Source organism: Amphiura filiformis, chromosome 6, assembly GCF_039555335.1.
Source record: "Amphiura filiformis chromosome 6, Afil_fr2py, whole genome shotgun sequence".
Classification (NCBI taxonomy): domain Eukaryota; kingdom Metazoa; phylum Echinodermata; class Ophiuroidea; order Amphilepidida; family Amphiuridae; genus Amphiura; species Amphiura filiformis.
Genome location: NC_092633.1, coordinates 22,313,038 through 22,331,107, shown reverse-complemented (window position 1 = coordinate 22,331,107; position 18,070 = coordinate 22,313,038). Strand labels below are relative to the sequence as shown.

At 34.9% G+C, this 18,070-nt stretch overlaps 1 protein-coding gene across 1 annotated transcript in view; it reads right to left on the bottom strand.

Annotated features, from left to right (window-relative positions):
• Positions 1–18,070, bottom strand: part of LOC140155154 (uncharacterized) — a 261,547-nt gene that overhangs the window by 47,788 nt on the left and 195,689 nt on the right. Inside the window, 1 exon segment of the mRNA XM_072177880.1 lies at positions 1,597–1,719. Coding sequence (XP_072033981.1) covers positions 1,597–1,719 — 123 coding nt within the window.

Below are 18,070 nucleotides of genomic sequence, written 5' to 3'. Positions count from 1 at the left end.
ATATCATCTGATATAGATATGGCCGCAAGAGGAAACATGTCATTTTCACACAGAACTTTTGTTACCAATGACATAACCAGATGCAATGTCCAAAGGGATGAAATCTTGATCTGCTTCAAAAACTAAACAAACTTTACCTCACATGGTAGTGGGAGGGGCACCAGGGAGGGGGACAATGTTTGTGACATGTAGGACTCACCGTCCTTCCCTGATCACACCCTAGTACTGTCAGTGGCGGCACCAGGATTTTATTTTCCTTTTGCGGGAGGGATGGGGGAAAGTGAATTTCGGGGGGGGGGGGGGGGTGATCAACAAATTTGTACACTAAACTACTGCAATAGTAGGCATTTTCGTAATTATGGGTTTTTACTGGGCGGAACTGGGGAGAGGTATTATGTTATTTCACATAAGATGTTACTTGCACTTGCATATCTTTTGAAGAGTTTAGTACAAATTACACAATTTCAAAGCTGTTAACATATTACATAAGGTAATTTTGTAAGACAGGATTTGTCACTTGAAAGAACTTGTCCTTAGTTTATCACTTATCAAGCTTTCCTATTATTTTGTAAGGAAATATAAAGGACAGATGCCCATGCATGCACCTGTGCCTTATGTTTCCTTGCTGTCATCCCTTACACTAAGGCTCTCTTACTGATATGATATCTAATATCTATCTTTCAGATAAGCTTGATGCGTATAAAATGCTAAGATTTAAAAAGTCAATTTTATATTTTGCATTAAAAATGGTCATTCAGATATAGTTAAATTTTAATATATTGATAATAATCATGATAATAGATTAAGATTTTTAATCTAAGCATGGATTTAAATAAGTTTAACTGATCTAAACACGATTTGTCCCTCATCGCAATCTAATAGATTAACTTTTTAATCTTCGGAATTAGAACGTACCTCAACAAATTAAAAATGGTAAAAGGAAGAAATCCCTATTTCTGGGTAAAACAAGATTTATGCCATGAGATAAAGAACAATGAACCTTGTAATTAGCCTTAAAATTCTCTGCCAAGATTGATGTAATGCCTGACCAAACACACACCACAAAGACTGGACACACAAATTGTCACCTTGTTTCCCAAGTTCATGTATACCCTTAGGCTCCAAAGAGTTTCACTTTCCTCCTCAAAAGGGTTCATAATCAGTTGTTCCTCCTGGCAATGTATTACAATGTTGATAGCAATAGATTTCTGCATCTTTCATATGTTGATATGTAAGATTTGATTCAATGTAAGAAAAGTGATGCTTATCAATAGTTAAGTAGCAATTAAGGTCTATAATCATGGTAACTATTAACCAGGACACATTTGGAAGGCTATTTTTGTGAACATGGTGAAAGGAAATGAAACCAAAGTTGCCCATTCAGCTTCTTGGAGTTAATGTCTGGTTCACTTTTAGCTGACCATTGTTGGATTGGCTGTCAGGTACTCAGGTATAATGTTTGTGACATTGGCACCTTTGTCTTTGCAAGCAAATTTCCTTCCCATTCAGTGGAACAGAAAGGACATGGGGCGGTTTACAGTTATCTGCTATTCGTCCGTTTGGGAAAAATGACTACACGCTATCCTATTGACTCACCTGTGGAATAGTGTTAGGTTGGTATGTTACTCCTCTACTGTCAAACACACATTTCATATTACGGTTTTGTTGCTCAAGCTCTTGAACTCTGTTGTGAAGTTTAAGACATTCTTCTCTTAGATCCTGCAATGACAAAGATAACAAAAAAGTTGATAGATAATGGTAGCTTATGGTGTGATGAAATATACATTCCAATTAAAACAGGCTGCATAAAGGCTGAAACAACTCACAAATAGAGTCCAATCAGTCCATATATAATCAGTCTCACATTTTCGCTGGATTCTTTCCATATGTTGTATCCTTACTTTCATTTCAATCTCTGCAAAATAAAACCACCAGTCCACTCTGCATATTTCCTGTCAAATCTGCTTTCTTCCTTCCAATTTCAGGCAAAACAAAAAAGCCAATGTTGTTTCAAATTTGCCAAGTCATATTTGTACCTCCTTTCAGGAGTTGTTATTTCTAACTGGACAGTACAGCATTGAGGAATACATGAATATAGCTTAGTTCACATTTGTGATGCGAACAAGCAAAATGCAGTCGGAACTCGGAAATATTGATTTTGAGATATAGCCAAACAAAGGAAATATTTTCTTTTGTTTCCTATTATTTTGGAAACTCTATAATTGCTCATATCTTTGAAGCTGGTTGTTCAATTTCAATGGGGGTTTCTGCAAAATCCAGCTTTGTAAATGATTTTTACTATCATAGAAGAAATTGAAAATTTAATATTTCCGAGTTCTGACTGATTTTGCTTGATCGCATCACATTTGATTTAAATCAGGCGGCGAGTGGCATGATGGTCGGAGAGAGCCTGCAAAACCGCTCAGCCGTATGGCATTTTCCATATACTCCGTTAGTTTTGTGGGGTTGATCGAACCCCAATGGTTTTAGCTTGTATTTACATTATTTATTAACATAGTCTATTTGTTTGTGATATTTCAAGTGTTTTAAAATTTCAAAATAATCCCATTCAATTACAAGGTTGGCGATGGAAATTTACTGAATTTAGAGAATGCACAGCGCCCACAACCTGACTTAAATTTGATTTACCTCAGTAAATGTAATCTAATGGTAAGGCTTTAATTTCCTTTTGTCAGATGTAAGTTCCTTGAAGGACCTCTGATGATTATTATTAGATACGACTAGAATAATTGTTGCTAATTTGAGGGTGTGATCATAACACTATTTTACTATTTGATCAGACAGTGATGTTCAATATCAAGGATATATATAACATATCCTATCCTGTCTTTGTATATAGGTTAGGCCTATATGTTACAGACAAAAATCAACTACACATGAATCAATCTCCTCTTTCTTACAGGGAAGGATGCATGTCTTGGAGTCATTTTTGTACAGAATGTAGCATTGATAACCCTTCATGCAAGTAAATGTCAGACGTGTTTGGAATTTTCAGTGTTCCATTACCATGATCACCCTTTGCTCAAGGATTTCTGAAATAGGTGTTCTACAAACCTGATTCCATTATTATTATTTCCTGTTTCTCCCAACATCAATGTCTAAACGAAATGTTATTTCTATCCCCATCTGACGTAACCCATAGAGATCAGGTGATGTTATATACCGCTTGCCTGTGGCTCATGCTTCCTTGATGCTTCTTATAACATTTGACATTTATTCATGTATTCTGCGATCTAACCATGTTGGCCCCCTTATTCCCTTTGATATGAAGTAACATATAATGGTATGATTGTTGGGTTTCCACCTCAAGAAATGGTGCAAAGGAAGGTAGGTAGGGAAGGCAAGGCAAGAAATGGGGAAAAGAGAGATGTTCAGATCTGAGGCCTGTATGCAGGAGGGGTGTAGCTCACCTCCCAGTTTGCAAAAATATTTAAAAAGTCTCAAAAAGTTCCAATGTGCAAGCATTTTTTTTTTCACAAAACTGCTCCCATTGGAAAAAAGGTCCACTTTTTTAAAATCCACACACCCCAAAATATCCCACGCACGGACCTGTCTGAGACCATTTCTCTTACGACTTCAGACTTATTATTTTCATCAACACAAAAAATTTTAAAAATAGGTAAACAAGTGTAACTTGGAATGGTATTCCTTTCGTGTTGCAGCACCATCTATATCATTAAACCTATAAGGAATACCCCAGTAATTTCCAACCTGATAATATTAGATCAGCGCAAGTCTTTTGGGACTGACTATTACAAATATTGATTTTGATTTAATCAGGACACGGCATTAATTTACACTGAAAGATTTGTTCCGGTATTACTGTGCTGTCCTGTCGACTGCATTTATACTTAACAAAATAAAAACAGCAAGGCTAGCAAGTGCTTCTTTCAGCTGACAGACTCTGGTAGATGAAATTATGAGAGAACTCAAATGGGATAAACTTAAAAATAGATTGGATCAACAATTACTTAACTTAAACTCAATTACTTAACTTACATTTCTCACAATTCACTCCATAGTACTTGTGGTCAACCTCAAACCATGTAAGTTAATTTTAGCAGGCAAGAAAAAATTAAGACTTATGATAGAGCTGCAAAAATTATGGAATGATCTTCCATCTTTTATTCTGAATTAACTTCAGTTCTCAGAATTAATGTAATTTTAAAAATGCAATTTACGTTTAATCCTTCCTCCTGTTTGTACTCAGTGGCATAATACTGGACAGGGGAAGGGCAGGGGCAGAGCAGGGAGAAGGGGCTTCTTGGAAACTTAAGATCCAAATTCTGGAGATATGGAAGCTTTGAATGCATGGAGTTCAAATATTTTCTGCAGGTATTTGAAACTATATAATTGCCTCTATACGAACTTTGACAAATTATAAAATTATACAAATAATTTTCTTGCAGAAATTAATTATAAAAAGATAGCCCCAGCAATATAGTTCCTTGAATTCAAGGCTTTATATTTTAGTTTACTTTAAATTTTCTCAAGTATGCCAGGTCGATAACTTCAGGTGCATAATTTTGCCAAGATAATTAGTTGTGATGTGTACCTTGCCTAGAGTGTGTATTACTTATAACGCCTTACAGGGGATAGCGTAAACATCTTAAGGGTAATCTTTAATTAGCCCTTATTATTCCTAGGGCAAAGGGACTATGTAAAGTTCATACCCATACTATAAACAATCTTGGATCCTATTTAAAGGAAAAGAGTACATGAGAGGTGATTTAATATTACCACCATTGGGAAATCTTGCTTCAAAAAAGCACCAGATTTGTTATATTAAAATAAGATCATGAAGACAGGAAAACAAGAGATTAATCAAGAATTTTTCATTCTGGGTCAATGATTAAATTAATTAAATAAATTTAAATTGATATAAAAATCCTTATTGGAGGATTAAATTTTCAATTTAAATTTGACTTAAACTACCATTTGCTAAATATGGTTAAAAAAAATCAACGTCTTGAATAGTCAGACCCTTTCATGTACCTCAAATACTCGCATTTCAAAGCAATTTGCATCTGCAACTTGCGGTCGGTAAAACAACCCTTCTCTCATGACATTTATGTGCCTTTGGTTACAAGCCAGTCGCATACAACACTTTACTCATTATCGTCGCTGAAAACATTCTTGTAAGAAAACAGTCTCTACCTGTGCAACCTCACGTTGAACTAGACACTTCAAGTTATATCACTCTTCACAAAACTGTTTTCTACATCAGGCCTGTCAATTTAAAGGGGAAATCTCTGTAAGCTTGTTCATGATGGCTAGTGATTGTGCAAGGTAGCGATACTATAGCCTACATTGTCATCAAGTCTATTTCCAGAGATCGCAGGTATCAGAAATTGCCTCATTTACTTGCAAGAGGAAAACTTATACCTGATCACAAAATATGGTTTCCATTATTAGTCAATCTCTAAGGGGTCATGATAAGGGTATGAGTATGTATGTGCTTAAAATCACACCTCAAAACATATTCCTCAATTTTAGGCGCATTCTGTCATTTCTACACTTTCTTATATCATTAGCCATTCTTGAAATGCAAACTCTGATTTAATTGTTGGAAATAATTTCATTATGGTCTGCATTTCCTTTAAACATATCAAACTTCCATTTGAGATTACTTTCACTTCCAAATGCAGCATGCACAGAAGGCTTCTAATCGTGCAATACATAATGCCCACATTCAAATTACTGAGCTATCCAAGGATTTTTAATTTGTACAAATAAAATTTGTGTTCTACATCTGATTCTGAAAACATGGTGAAAAACATTTTAATGTTTTAAAAATATATAAAAATATAAAAATTTAAAAATATCTTTCTGTGATTCTGGTGAAGCCCCATAGATGTGGTGATGAAATATTAAAAGTAAGTCGCCATTTTGTTTAGAGATTTTTTTGAAACATTCATTTTACCACCTCTCTCTGATATTTGCATCGTATTTTCTTCACCCATTCTTCTCATTTACATGTGAGATTCTCAATATTCCAATTATTACTATACTAACAACCTATATGCCCATATCATACAAGCAGTCCCAGCATATTGAGAGACAAATCGCTTAGTGATTAAAATGCTGGTAGGAATTTTGTAAACACAGTCGTCAAATCACAGAGCAACTTGCTATCAAGTTGCCTCCAGTTCAGCTGGTAGTGATTTGTCGTTCAGCTTGGTTGCAACTTCTAATCAATATATTGGTTAGTCACTTTTTTTATTTTGACGTCAGTGTGAAATTCATTGGGCACAGCATAAAATATAAGCTTTCACTTAAAAGCGTTGGTGTACTCAGAAGGAGTTACATTTGGATGCATTCCATGGTAAAAAAAGCTCATGTTTTTGCAAGATATATATTAAGCTTAATACTGGGAGTCGACATATTTCATCGAGTAGTTCTAAATATATATGTATGTCAATTTTCAACAGGAAATCATATATTTCATTTAGTTGTTCAGGTTTATCCTCTGGGTGGACTTTTCCCCTTCAACTACCTGTTACATTTCCTGATATGAATATATAATAATATTAACCCTGAAATAACCTTCCTCAAATATACTTGTTTCTCTTTCTTCATTCTTGCTTGCTTGCCTGCCTTCCTGCTTGCTTGCTTATTTGTTTGTTTGCCTGCTTGCTTGCTTGTTTGCCTATTTGCTTGCCTGCTTGCTTGCTTGCTTGCTTGCTTGCTTTAATACATCTTGTTTGGAATCAATTAATTTGGACAAGGATAATCGTGCATATAGCTTTGAACATGCACATTTATCACATGAGGTTATTCTTTTCAAATTGAAATTGTTTTGGGAATCAGTCCCAGCGAATTATTATCATGTTATTTCATGGAACACATAAATTTGGAATAACATGACTATGGATACTTTTATATCATAATGGACTAATGGTTATGATATCAATTACATTAGAGTGGTTTTATTTCTCTGAATCGAATAATCATATTGCAATACACCTACAGTACTTGAAATCTTCATTGTCCTATGGAAGCAATAACAACAACGACACGCAGGAAAAAATTTTGCAATCGCTGGATTGATACCATCCGATTTTCTTATTTATTTTCAATGTGGACAGTTGACAGAAATCAACTGTAATTTATTTTTCTTAATACTTTCAATATCGCCTCAGACAGCGACATCATCTGAGATTTTTTGCCTCAGACAGCTATATCATCTGGGCAATTTGTATTTTCTAAATATCAAGTTCAATGAACTTCTCATATTTTATTTAACTATATATATACAGTTGATAAAAAATCAACTGTAATTATATTTCTTCATACTTTAAATATTACCTCAGACGGCTGTATTATCTGAGTATACACAGTTGACAGGAAATCAACTGTGTAACTTTATACTTTTAATATCAATTCAGACAGCTATATCATCTGATATTTTAAATAGATATAAATTCAAATTCATTAGCGCCTCAGACAGCTATATCATCTGGCTTATTCTTTAAAAGCAATATATATCAATCATTGAAATCATATATGTATCAGACAGCAATATCATCTGATACCCTTTTTACGCAATCAGACAGCTATATCATCTGATGCCATTTACGGTCCTGAAGTGAGACGACCCACTTCAATTCCCAAACAGCATAATTTGGCTTGGACCTAATTTGAAACGGACACTTAAATCCGAAGTTTAGCCTTTTGTCATGAAGTGGGACAACCCAAATCAATTTCCAAACAGCGTAATTTGGAATGGACATTACATATTGAATATAATTTTGAATAGTTTGCCAAAAAAGGGTTAGGAACGATGCCCTATCCTTGGGAGTGGTGGGTGGGTTTTTAATATTTGACCACCTCATCGGACGGTATCAAAACAGCTTGTGAATTTTTCCCGGGAATGAATTTTGAGACGAGGGTCCACGCCCCCCAAATAGCCGTCTATGATTGGCTCTTGGCACGCGACCCCTCTTCTGTGGCTCCGCCCATTATTATGACCAAAATACCTCAAACAAAGGGAAACCCTTTAAAACTCGGAAGCCCGGGAATGTATTGCACCAATGACAATTTTGGTTTTTACTGAAGTTGCCTCAATAAAAACCCGAATACATGTACTTATCGTCAAGCCTTCATTTGTTGAAGTAACAAATTCTTGCAGTTTATTATTCCTGTTACAAAAGTAATTTGATTTCCTTTGTGCCAATCAGGGTATGTCTGAAGTTTTGATGTTTCAGGTGCCATTCTAGACCCTGAAAAAAAAGGTCTAGGTGCCATTGTGTCCTACAGGAATATATGGTAATTTGATGTAAAGGAAATATCCACAGGCAACACATTTGTAGAAATTAGGGGATGAAAACAGTTTGTTACTCATCAATGCTCATCGCTAGAAAACACTTGGTTGTGCTTGGATGAGCAGGGTCTACATAAATCAAGTTCACTCAGTGTTTTCACATGAGATTCATTTTAAGCTTTTAGATTTATGGATCTGCCATCTTGCTAACAAAATGAGGTTCTCCCTGCAAACGCATGTGCAAAATGTGCATTTTTGTTTTCACCCTATACTTGTATCGCGTCAGAAGGCGTTTGTAACACCTACATGGTAATGAAAGCGTGTGTTTGACAGGCGTGTACACACACATACAGCACATACTTTGCAGGTAGAACCTCGTTTTGAGATGACCGTGCAATTGGCGAATATGCGTATCCTGTGAAGCCATATTGACATTGCCCCTTAAAAAGTCATGTCACTTTTTATAGCCATCATTTTAGATTTTCCCAGCAAAATTTTGTTTTAATTTTTTTCATTCTTAAAGTGGGGTCATTTGGACCTGCAAAATGCTGACTAATGTTTACTTTTGCTTTGTACTTTTATCTACTTTTACAAAAATCCTGGAAATATTACCCATCATCTGTATAGTATGTAAGTTGTGAGTCATGTACATCTTGCAGAGAAGATACCTTACCCTTCCCAGAATCCTTAGCAACATGATACATCCCCTCATTTAATCAAATGACACTCCCATAATCTTATATACTAATACCTTGTGGTTCACTTTGTTTTCATTTCGAGAAAAGATTGACTACTGAAGAGTAAAGAAATAAATATATTTTCCAATATCTGGATGGGGTCTGTTCCGGGGTCTGTTCATTGAGGTACATATTTTCATCACTATCAGCTACTATCAACAGCAAATCAGTACAGAAAATGGAAAAAACAGAAATAGGAGAAATGCATTATGGGAAGTCTTTAGATATCTACTCTGTCCCATCTTGCAATTGTCTTTATATTAACTCTGTAATACTTTTACAACTAGTGACAGTACATATAGTTACACCGTTCTTGATGAGGAGTGTTAGCATGAAGTTTAAGTGCACCTGACATCGACTCCTGCTCTAATGTAATAAGCTAATTCCTGTTCATGATTATATGACGTTCTAAAATGTGTACAAATTTCAATCTAAATTCTCTCAAATGTCAGGAAACATTGCGAGAAAGTGAGAACTTCCGCAATATATGTAAGAGTTGAACTTTCCTTTCCAGGTGAGAAGGTTCATGTTCACATGTACTTCCTATTCCCCCTCTCACTTGTATGCCAAGTAATCTGATAAACCACCAACTGATGCACTCAGTCTTCAAATTAATTTTTTTACTTCGGAGTGCACTTTTGCACCATTTTGAAAGTTGCGATCCAATTTCATATGATGCAGAGCAATTAGAAGTGCAGTCTCAGACAATCAACACATAAAGCCAGTACAATGTAGTATCGCAATTTTGCACTACACTTATAAAGTTGTATCGCAACAGGTAAATATTAGGGTGCAAATTGCACTGCGATAGGGCTTATTTTGAATGCAGGATGCACTCTTGTTTAACCCTGTGACATGTATCTAGCCAGTACGTGGCAGTGATATGGGGGACCAAATGCCCCCGGTCAGAACTCTTGCTCCCCCCCACCTTGGATCTCGAGTCTTTCTTTAAGTTTTTATAACTTTACTTTAAAAAAAATAATTCATACATTTTGAGTTCCAAGTTTATTCTTTTTATAAAATATTATAAAACATAATTGATGATACTGAATTACAAAATTGATGACAATTGCAGAATTCTGGTTTTACTTCTGTGGTGGAAGGAAACCAGATTTTCTGTACTATTTTATTTTGACATATGGCTAATATTTTGTCAAATTCAATCCCACCAAACTTCCTAAATATAACAAACAACACTTTGAGGTTACACATGGATTACTTGAAAAGTGCCTTCTCCTTCTTCTTCCTGAATACTTTCCTATGCCGGATAAAGGCCAAGCAAGAGGTACCATGACACATGAATTTATCAGATATCAACTACTTAAAATTCTCAATTTAAAAAGTGGAACATTTCTTTTGCCCACTTGGCTTTTAGAAGCTTTAAAACATGTATTAGTTGACTTATTTAAATTTTGTGAATGTCCCTTGACTCATCGGACATTTGAACTTGGGAAGTGGACACATTGAATGTACACCTTGCACGGCTGTGGGCCTGCCTTTTAGCTCCTTTTTGTTTCACTTCTGTGGTCTGAACTTCATAGTGACTGAATAACCCTTTTAGCTGATCAGTACATTCAGTAAATGAGAGTTGAAGTCATCTTAAGTCAGATTAGAGGTTGGCTTAACATACTTGCAAAGTCAAACAAATGTAAGCTTACTTCCTATCAAAGGTTCTGGGTTGACCTCATGTTTGTGGTTAAATATGCTCTTGACAAACAGCAATATATGAAAGCTTATGAAGGGGCCACTGACCCTTCATGTAGTATGCCATATTGCTAGCACAATGCGAAGTATGCCCATATTTGACACGACTCTCTCTTCCAATGACATTGTGGTATGTTCCAGGGTAAGTTTGAACTTTATTCATTAACTTATAACAGCTTATAGCCGCAAGGAGCTGGCTCTAGGCCGATCTAAAGAGGATCTCAGAAGGCATTCAAATTCTAATTTCCTAAACCCGTCATTGTTGGTACATTTTTTGTAGTTATCATAACCCCAGAAGCTCCCAGAACACTTGAAACAATGACAGACACACCCAACAGTATAATTTGTGGAATAATGTGGTTCATTCCCAGGGTTCATTCCCAGGTGCGTATAACCAGCCTGCCAGTTATTCTGAGGAGCAGAAGCTTGATTTAAAGAAGTTTGTCATGATTTGAAAACAGGACCAAAAATGCATGATTAACACAGACCTATTACCTTTTATCCCAATTTCACTTGAAAATATTTCCCATATGGACAGTGTACCCCCTCCCCCTCCCATCAGTCTAATATGCCACTGATCAGCTGATTGAGTCCTTAGGCTGATTCATGTTCTGAATAATTATCAAATGAACTATTTTAAATAAGCAATCAATTAAACTTTGAGGACAAGTTATGTTTTAAAAAAAACTTGCATGAAAACATAAAAAAGTGAACTATATTAATAGACCTACGTGTCCTCCTCACTCCAAGTTTGTACATTGGCACAGATTGCTGGAAATCTTTTTGATATAGTATAATATTTGATGGACTTTAATAAATAAGGAATATTAATTTATATTCACCAATTTGATAAAACGGTATCATATTAATCAAAAAATATATAAATCTAGTTTGACAAGTTAAAATCCCATTTTCATCCCTTTTTGTCGGTATACTTTTCATAAATATAGTACCAAGGCATACAGGTATTGTTGCATAAATTTGTGTCAATATGAGTTGCTCCTTTCAAAAGATATTATTTACCATGGCAAATAAATTTCAAGCTGCTCTTCAAAAAGGTTAAGCAGGATTATTTTAATAACTCACTTTACTTTACACAACTTGAAATCCACTCCTCTATAATCCAATGCAAACCCAAGGTTTGTAAAGTTTTTTCTTGTTGTCATACTTGTTTATATCTAAAGTATTCTTTTATTCTAGCCCCTATTGTTTACCCAACAGTCACTTATATGAAAACCTTGAAAAGGATAGAAACTCAGCTGTAAAAATGTATGCAGTTTGTCATTTATCACACACCCAACTAATAATAGTATTAATATGTAAGAGAACAGTGCTTAATCTGATTGGTTCTTTCATAAAATGTATGTTTTCAAAAATTCTGCTTTTTGAAAAGTGACCTTCATTTTATTCAGAGCATTTATAAACTATATGGTTCCAGAGACAATTATAATAAAAATAGAATAGGATAAATATGATCCTTACTCCTTACTAGTGTTCAAAGTATGCATACATATTCATGATTATCTCAAAGATACTTGCACAACATAATATCTGTTTTAGAATATCTCTAACCTATAATGTGAAATAAGCATATTAAATTAAGCTAATTGATAATGGAGGCCATTTACAGTCTGTGCAGAATATGTGACGTGTCATGTCAAAAGGAGACACTTTTGGGCAGGATCGTAAATGGAGAAACAGCCAAAAATCTACCCGTGGTGATTTTTTCACAATTTGGGTTTCTTGCGAATTTGTGATGTTATTAATGTTAAAAATATTGGCCAATAGTTTCAGACCGAATATAACTGGCATCTTGTATTTTTTGAGACATTTTTCAAGGTAATTCCTACTCTCAACATTGTCAATAATATTTTTAAAGGCTGATATCTCGATTTTCAATTTTATAATACCATAACTTACGAACTCAATATCTTCGCTTAGGAATGTCCGATTTCATTGGGGAAAACGGCGTTGTGGAGCAAAATATCTCTATATTTAAGATATGTAAAAACCTCAAAATTGATAACCTGCCCAAAAGTGTCTCCTTTTGACATGACACGTCACATATATGCATTAGTATCTGTATAAATTATTGTATAATATTCATTAGGCCTACAATTTGACAAGGCTAAATTTTCAAGCAGCAAAAGCAAATATACTGAGAAAGTGAAATTTCTATTATTATACATTATTTCCCATATAATCACATTTAAGCAGTATTCAGACTTTTTATTGTACGTACAATATTGTATGCAACATATCTACGTTGTTTAATCTATTGCCATTCTATTTCCAGTAATGTTTAAGTTCTAACGAATGTTTGATGACGTAAAATCGATAATATATTTCTACTAGATATTACATGTAACATATTATCGATTTTTCGTCATCAAACATTCGTTAGAACTTAAACATTACTGGAAATAGAATGGCAATAGATTAAATAACGAGATATGTTGCATACAATATTGTAATGCATAATACACGAGTCTGAAGCTAGCTTTAGGGTTATTTCAATTAACATTCCAAAAAGTGTCTTAAGGTGCAAACATCACCATTCATCCCATTGTCCTATTGTAAAAGGCAATACACAATGTGTTAGAATACATATTTACTAATAAGCTAGATTATATGAACCTTGAATAATATCTAAAGCCTGCCTTGAAAGATGGTGAGAAAATTAAAGAATAACATTGCCTTAGTTCTAAGGTGTTAGCATAGTGGTGTTAGAATGGATGGCTGCAAACCTGTAAAAACACAAAGAGGGTATGGGAGGGAAAAAGGAGAAGAAAGGTAATGCAGAATCTGTATCATCTCGCATTACCACGCTTTTATTCCCCTGCATTTTAATCCTCTAACCGTAAAAGCGGTCGTTTCTGCAAATGTACGGTGATAATTCACCCCCATATTTAGTGGGGAGGGCAGAAGTCCAGAAAAAGTTTTTTTGTGACCTTCAAGGTGCTTTTAAGATAAGATTTTGATCTTACACATTGTATTGTAGACTTTGGTCATATTTTAAGTGACTCCCAGTGTAACCCACAAGTCACCCATACTGTTTCTACTGTGCACATCATCATGTATTTCCCACTATTAACCTCCTCAAAAGATGGTTGATGGTTGGTGGTTGGTGGTGCGGTTAACTCCCATCACCCTTCACCTGATCTGTTTCTACTGGGGCTGTTACTGCATATTCCTTGCCTCATCACCCTTCACCCGACCTGTTTCTACTGGGGCTGTTACCACCTATTCCATGCATTACCTCACATTACCCTTCAACCAGATATCTATTACATTGTCAGTTTTGAGGAGAAAATAAAGAGATTTTAGGAAATAGAGGAAGAAAGATTTATAAAAAGGTGAGATTCATTGTCTTAAATTGTTGTTTCTCACATCCTGCATGGAGTTCTTTATATTTTTATATACTTTTTTATTGATACTTTCTATTTTTAACTAAAGTTTATTTAGGCTTAGAATAGTTGTTTCAGCTGACAATTTTTTCAGCCACGCCTTTGCTCATGAACTAGTTCTAGTTTGAGTTTAACAGACTTGTTACTGTAGATTGAGAACATCACATTTCAAATTAGTAGAAATCTTAGGCAATTCCACCTCTTCCTTTGTTCTCAACACAATAAAACAAAGTGCACTAACTTGAAGACACTACTGATTGATTCCAATGTTATTCATTTGACATCATCAACAAGCCGGTGTGACTCTCTCCACGTGAATCATTGGCATGAGCGACTGACTGTAATCAAAAGCAGCTTGGATTACCTAGCTCGTGCTGATAACCAGTGCTGTAACCAAAACAATTGACACTGTTTGTAACATCTTCACAACACCTTAGATACCTCATTTTTGAAGCTGAAGTCCTATCATTGTTTTTGCAGGGTTTTTGCAGACACATCTTTCACTAACAGATCTGATCTAAGTCTGCCCTATTTCCATTATTATGATTATGAGGAAAAGGGCAATGATGCTGAAGACTGAAGAAGATGTCATGAAGACAAGGGTTTTCAAACAATACAAACAGCTCTCTTAAAATAGAAGAGTGAAATATGCACTCTCCAAAAGAAAGCAAGAAAATCACTCCAAAAGAGTGAAAATCATTGCTAAAAGAGTGAAAACCACTCTACCATGGTACGATATAAGGGACATTACATGAAAAATAGTGGTTTCCAATTTTTTAGGAGTGATTTTCACTCTTTTGGAGAGTGAGTTTTTCACTCTTTTACAATAAGAATATATGACATTTACAGAATTTGGACTTTTGAAACGTTTCTCTTGATGAGATTTTGTCATCGTCATATATTTCTACAGAGAATAATATAATCATATTTGCATAATTGTCTATATATGTATATTTTAAAGTATGTTTGCTACTTGTTACTTTTACAAATTTATGATGTAAGCTGAAAAGGTAACAATTTGATTAACAAGATGTTTATTTAAATTCCTTACTTTTGAAGCATTTAACTATGAAGCCCAGGGAAATGAAGTTTAAAAAAGTCCATGGCATAGGCTAATTCATAAACCCTCATTTAACAATAATTTCTTAAAATTTGACTTGAAGTTGTGGCGTATGTATTTTTTGTACTGTGACATTCAAAGGGCATTCTATGAATACATATTGGAATTAAAGTATGTCCTGATAGATGACTAGTGTTGGTTCCATTTTGTGAATACCTAGCTAAATGGGACACATACACTGCCAGTGGAATGCAAATAATTATGGTTGTTAGTGCATATAGTAATAACCTTACAACCTTCTGATCAAATTATTATAACAATAGGGTTTACAAAACTAATCATCATACAATTATTTTATACAAGGCCATAACAATTTTATAACAATGGTATATAAAAATAATGTGGTATTAAACTGAGAATGCTATATGAATCATCGTAATAAATAATAAAAAAATATCATTTTATTGACGCTCACCTTAACTTTGGCTAAATACCACAGACCAGCACACACACAGGCATAGATCAAAAGATCCAGCAGAACCCCAACAATTTCGTCATCCATTTTGAAGAAATTGTAATATTATTTTATAACATTATGTAGTATATCTCCTTGGTTTGAAGATGTTTCACACACAAACACCACTAATTAAATGGTGCTCATTAATATCACAAGTACTGCTGAATATTATATGCACATAAATTCCAACCAGTGATGAAGCAAATTTGTATTTCTTTCCTCTGATAAGCCGATTTCCTTTATTACCATATGCTCATTAACGCATTATTCATCTCCAGCCGTTTGGTTTTCTCAGGATATTAATGTTGACACTTCCATCTTTAACCACCAAGACATTGGACCAAGATGTTTACCAAATCTTGTGCGCTGTGGTGTAGCTTGATATCGTTAGAGTGCCTCCGCATCCTGGTTATTTAATTAGCTCGGTTTTCGTAAAAGCCCTTAAAACATCTTTGCTTTGCTCCTCTACCTGGCTTGGTGAAGCCATACATCCTATGTAGATATATCAAGTGCTCTTGAATAATGCCTTCATAATAAACCTGAAGTTGAACTGTGTTCAGTAAAAGCATCCGGTTGATTTTAACAGCATCGGAAGAAAATCTGTGCAATTGTCTATGATGTAATCCTAAAACAATGCTTTTCTTCAAAATATTGGTGTGGTATCCTAACAAATGTGAAGTGAAAGTACTGAGAATTCATAGTACAGTAATAAGCGTGGAGTCCTAGGCAACCAAGCATGCTGAAAGTACAGACATACTGAGTGTGGTGGATTGGTTGTGGAATAGTCCACTAATTGAACCAATAGGGGTGATAGCTCCCCTACAGCGAGGGGTGATTACTACATCAAATTTCCTGACCGCAGGATGATTGAAAGATGAGCTGGCTCTTAATCCAATCCACAGACAACATTCACTTTCGTTTGAAGTCAAATTGAACAAATTTGATAATGTGTAGAATAATTTTCAAGTGTTGACAGTGAGGTACTACTATATTAAGTAGGTAGTAGAGTCAAAACTTGTTGTTGTTACTAAGATTAGAATAATTATTGTAAAGCAAAATATATTTATAGAACAAATGTTTCACAATTGACAAGAGCTATACTTTTTTTGCAGCCTGTAATTTTTGCAAAATTTATATATTTTCTTAAAGGCCAATAGGAAAACGAAATATTTGTGAGCATAAAATGTTTTGGAATCCATGGATGTCAATCCAAATCTTTTCATGCAGTTGTTTTATATGTTGGCTAATTGGCTAACTGACTAACTCCATCTGTGGTATTTTTAGTAGGACTAATCCTGAATTTCTCCATTTGTGACATACTTTTATCTATTCATGACAAAGGTGACAATTTGGAAAACCTATCATTATCAACTTAGGTGCACTTAAACCTATAGCTAGGATTAAGTTTATTTTGGTTATGAGAAAAAACCCACTATAGACCTTTGGTGAAACTTCAAGTTCCTTCAAAACAGGCTGATTTGTGACATTTTTTACAGAAAAAAGTGTACTTTTTTCGGATTGGCATGGGGGAGATCTCAACTCACTCCAGCCAATGATCCCGGGGTTATGGCTTTGAGTGTACTATGGTGAAGCTCTGTCACATTTTCTATCATGAAGTTTGCCTTTATGTCAGGTGCTATGTGGGCGATGCCCCGACAACATACACATCCAGTTTGTGAGAGGAAATCTTAAAATAGCCAAGAACTTGAGTTCCTTAGACTTTGAATTTCAGTGCTCATGCTACACACAATTACCATGTGTCCAACTCCTATCCTATAGTCTGTCTCATTTCAAGTTGAGAGTAATGCCATGTTGGATTTTGCAGTGACAAATTCGAATCGTGCACGCTTACATAATGTCATGGAGCGTATACACATGCGTAGGAGGGTCATTTGTCTGTACGCTGGCAATACAACTGCGTTAATGCACTGATTTGAATTTGCCACTGCGAAATCCAATATGGCGTTACTCTCATAATTGTAAACCAAATTAAAATTTGCATATGATGTTCTGTCAACCAGATCAAAAATGCTGTACTGAGCAGGTCAGCAACCAATCACGCCACACCTATGCTCTGATGTCAGATGCAAACTAATGTTTTTGAACTTGGTCTTCAATTATAGTATAGGTATTCATGATTCATACTTCATAACCTTGAATTGATAATCATCCCACATTTTGTTCTGATTATCAAAGGAAAGTAATTAAAATTTTGAAAAACTTATATACACAGTAACATCTGTTTGTAAAAATAGATGATGTTGTGTTAAATTTAAGATATCCCAGCATCGCATTTAATTTTGCTCATCATATTTGTATCACAACAACGTCATTGGGCAGGAAAAACCTCCTATGTGTCAT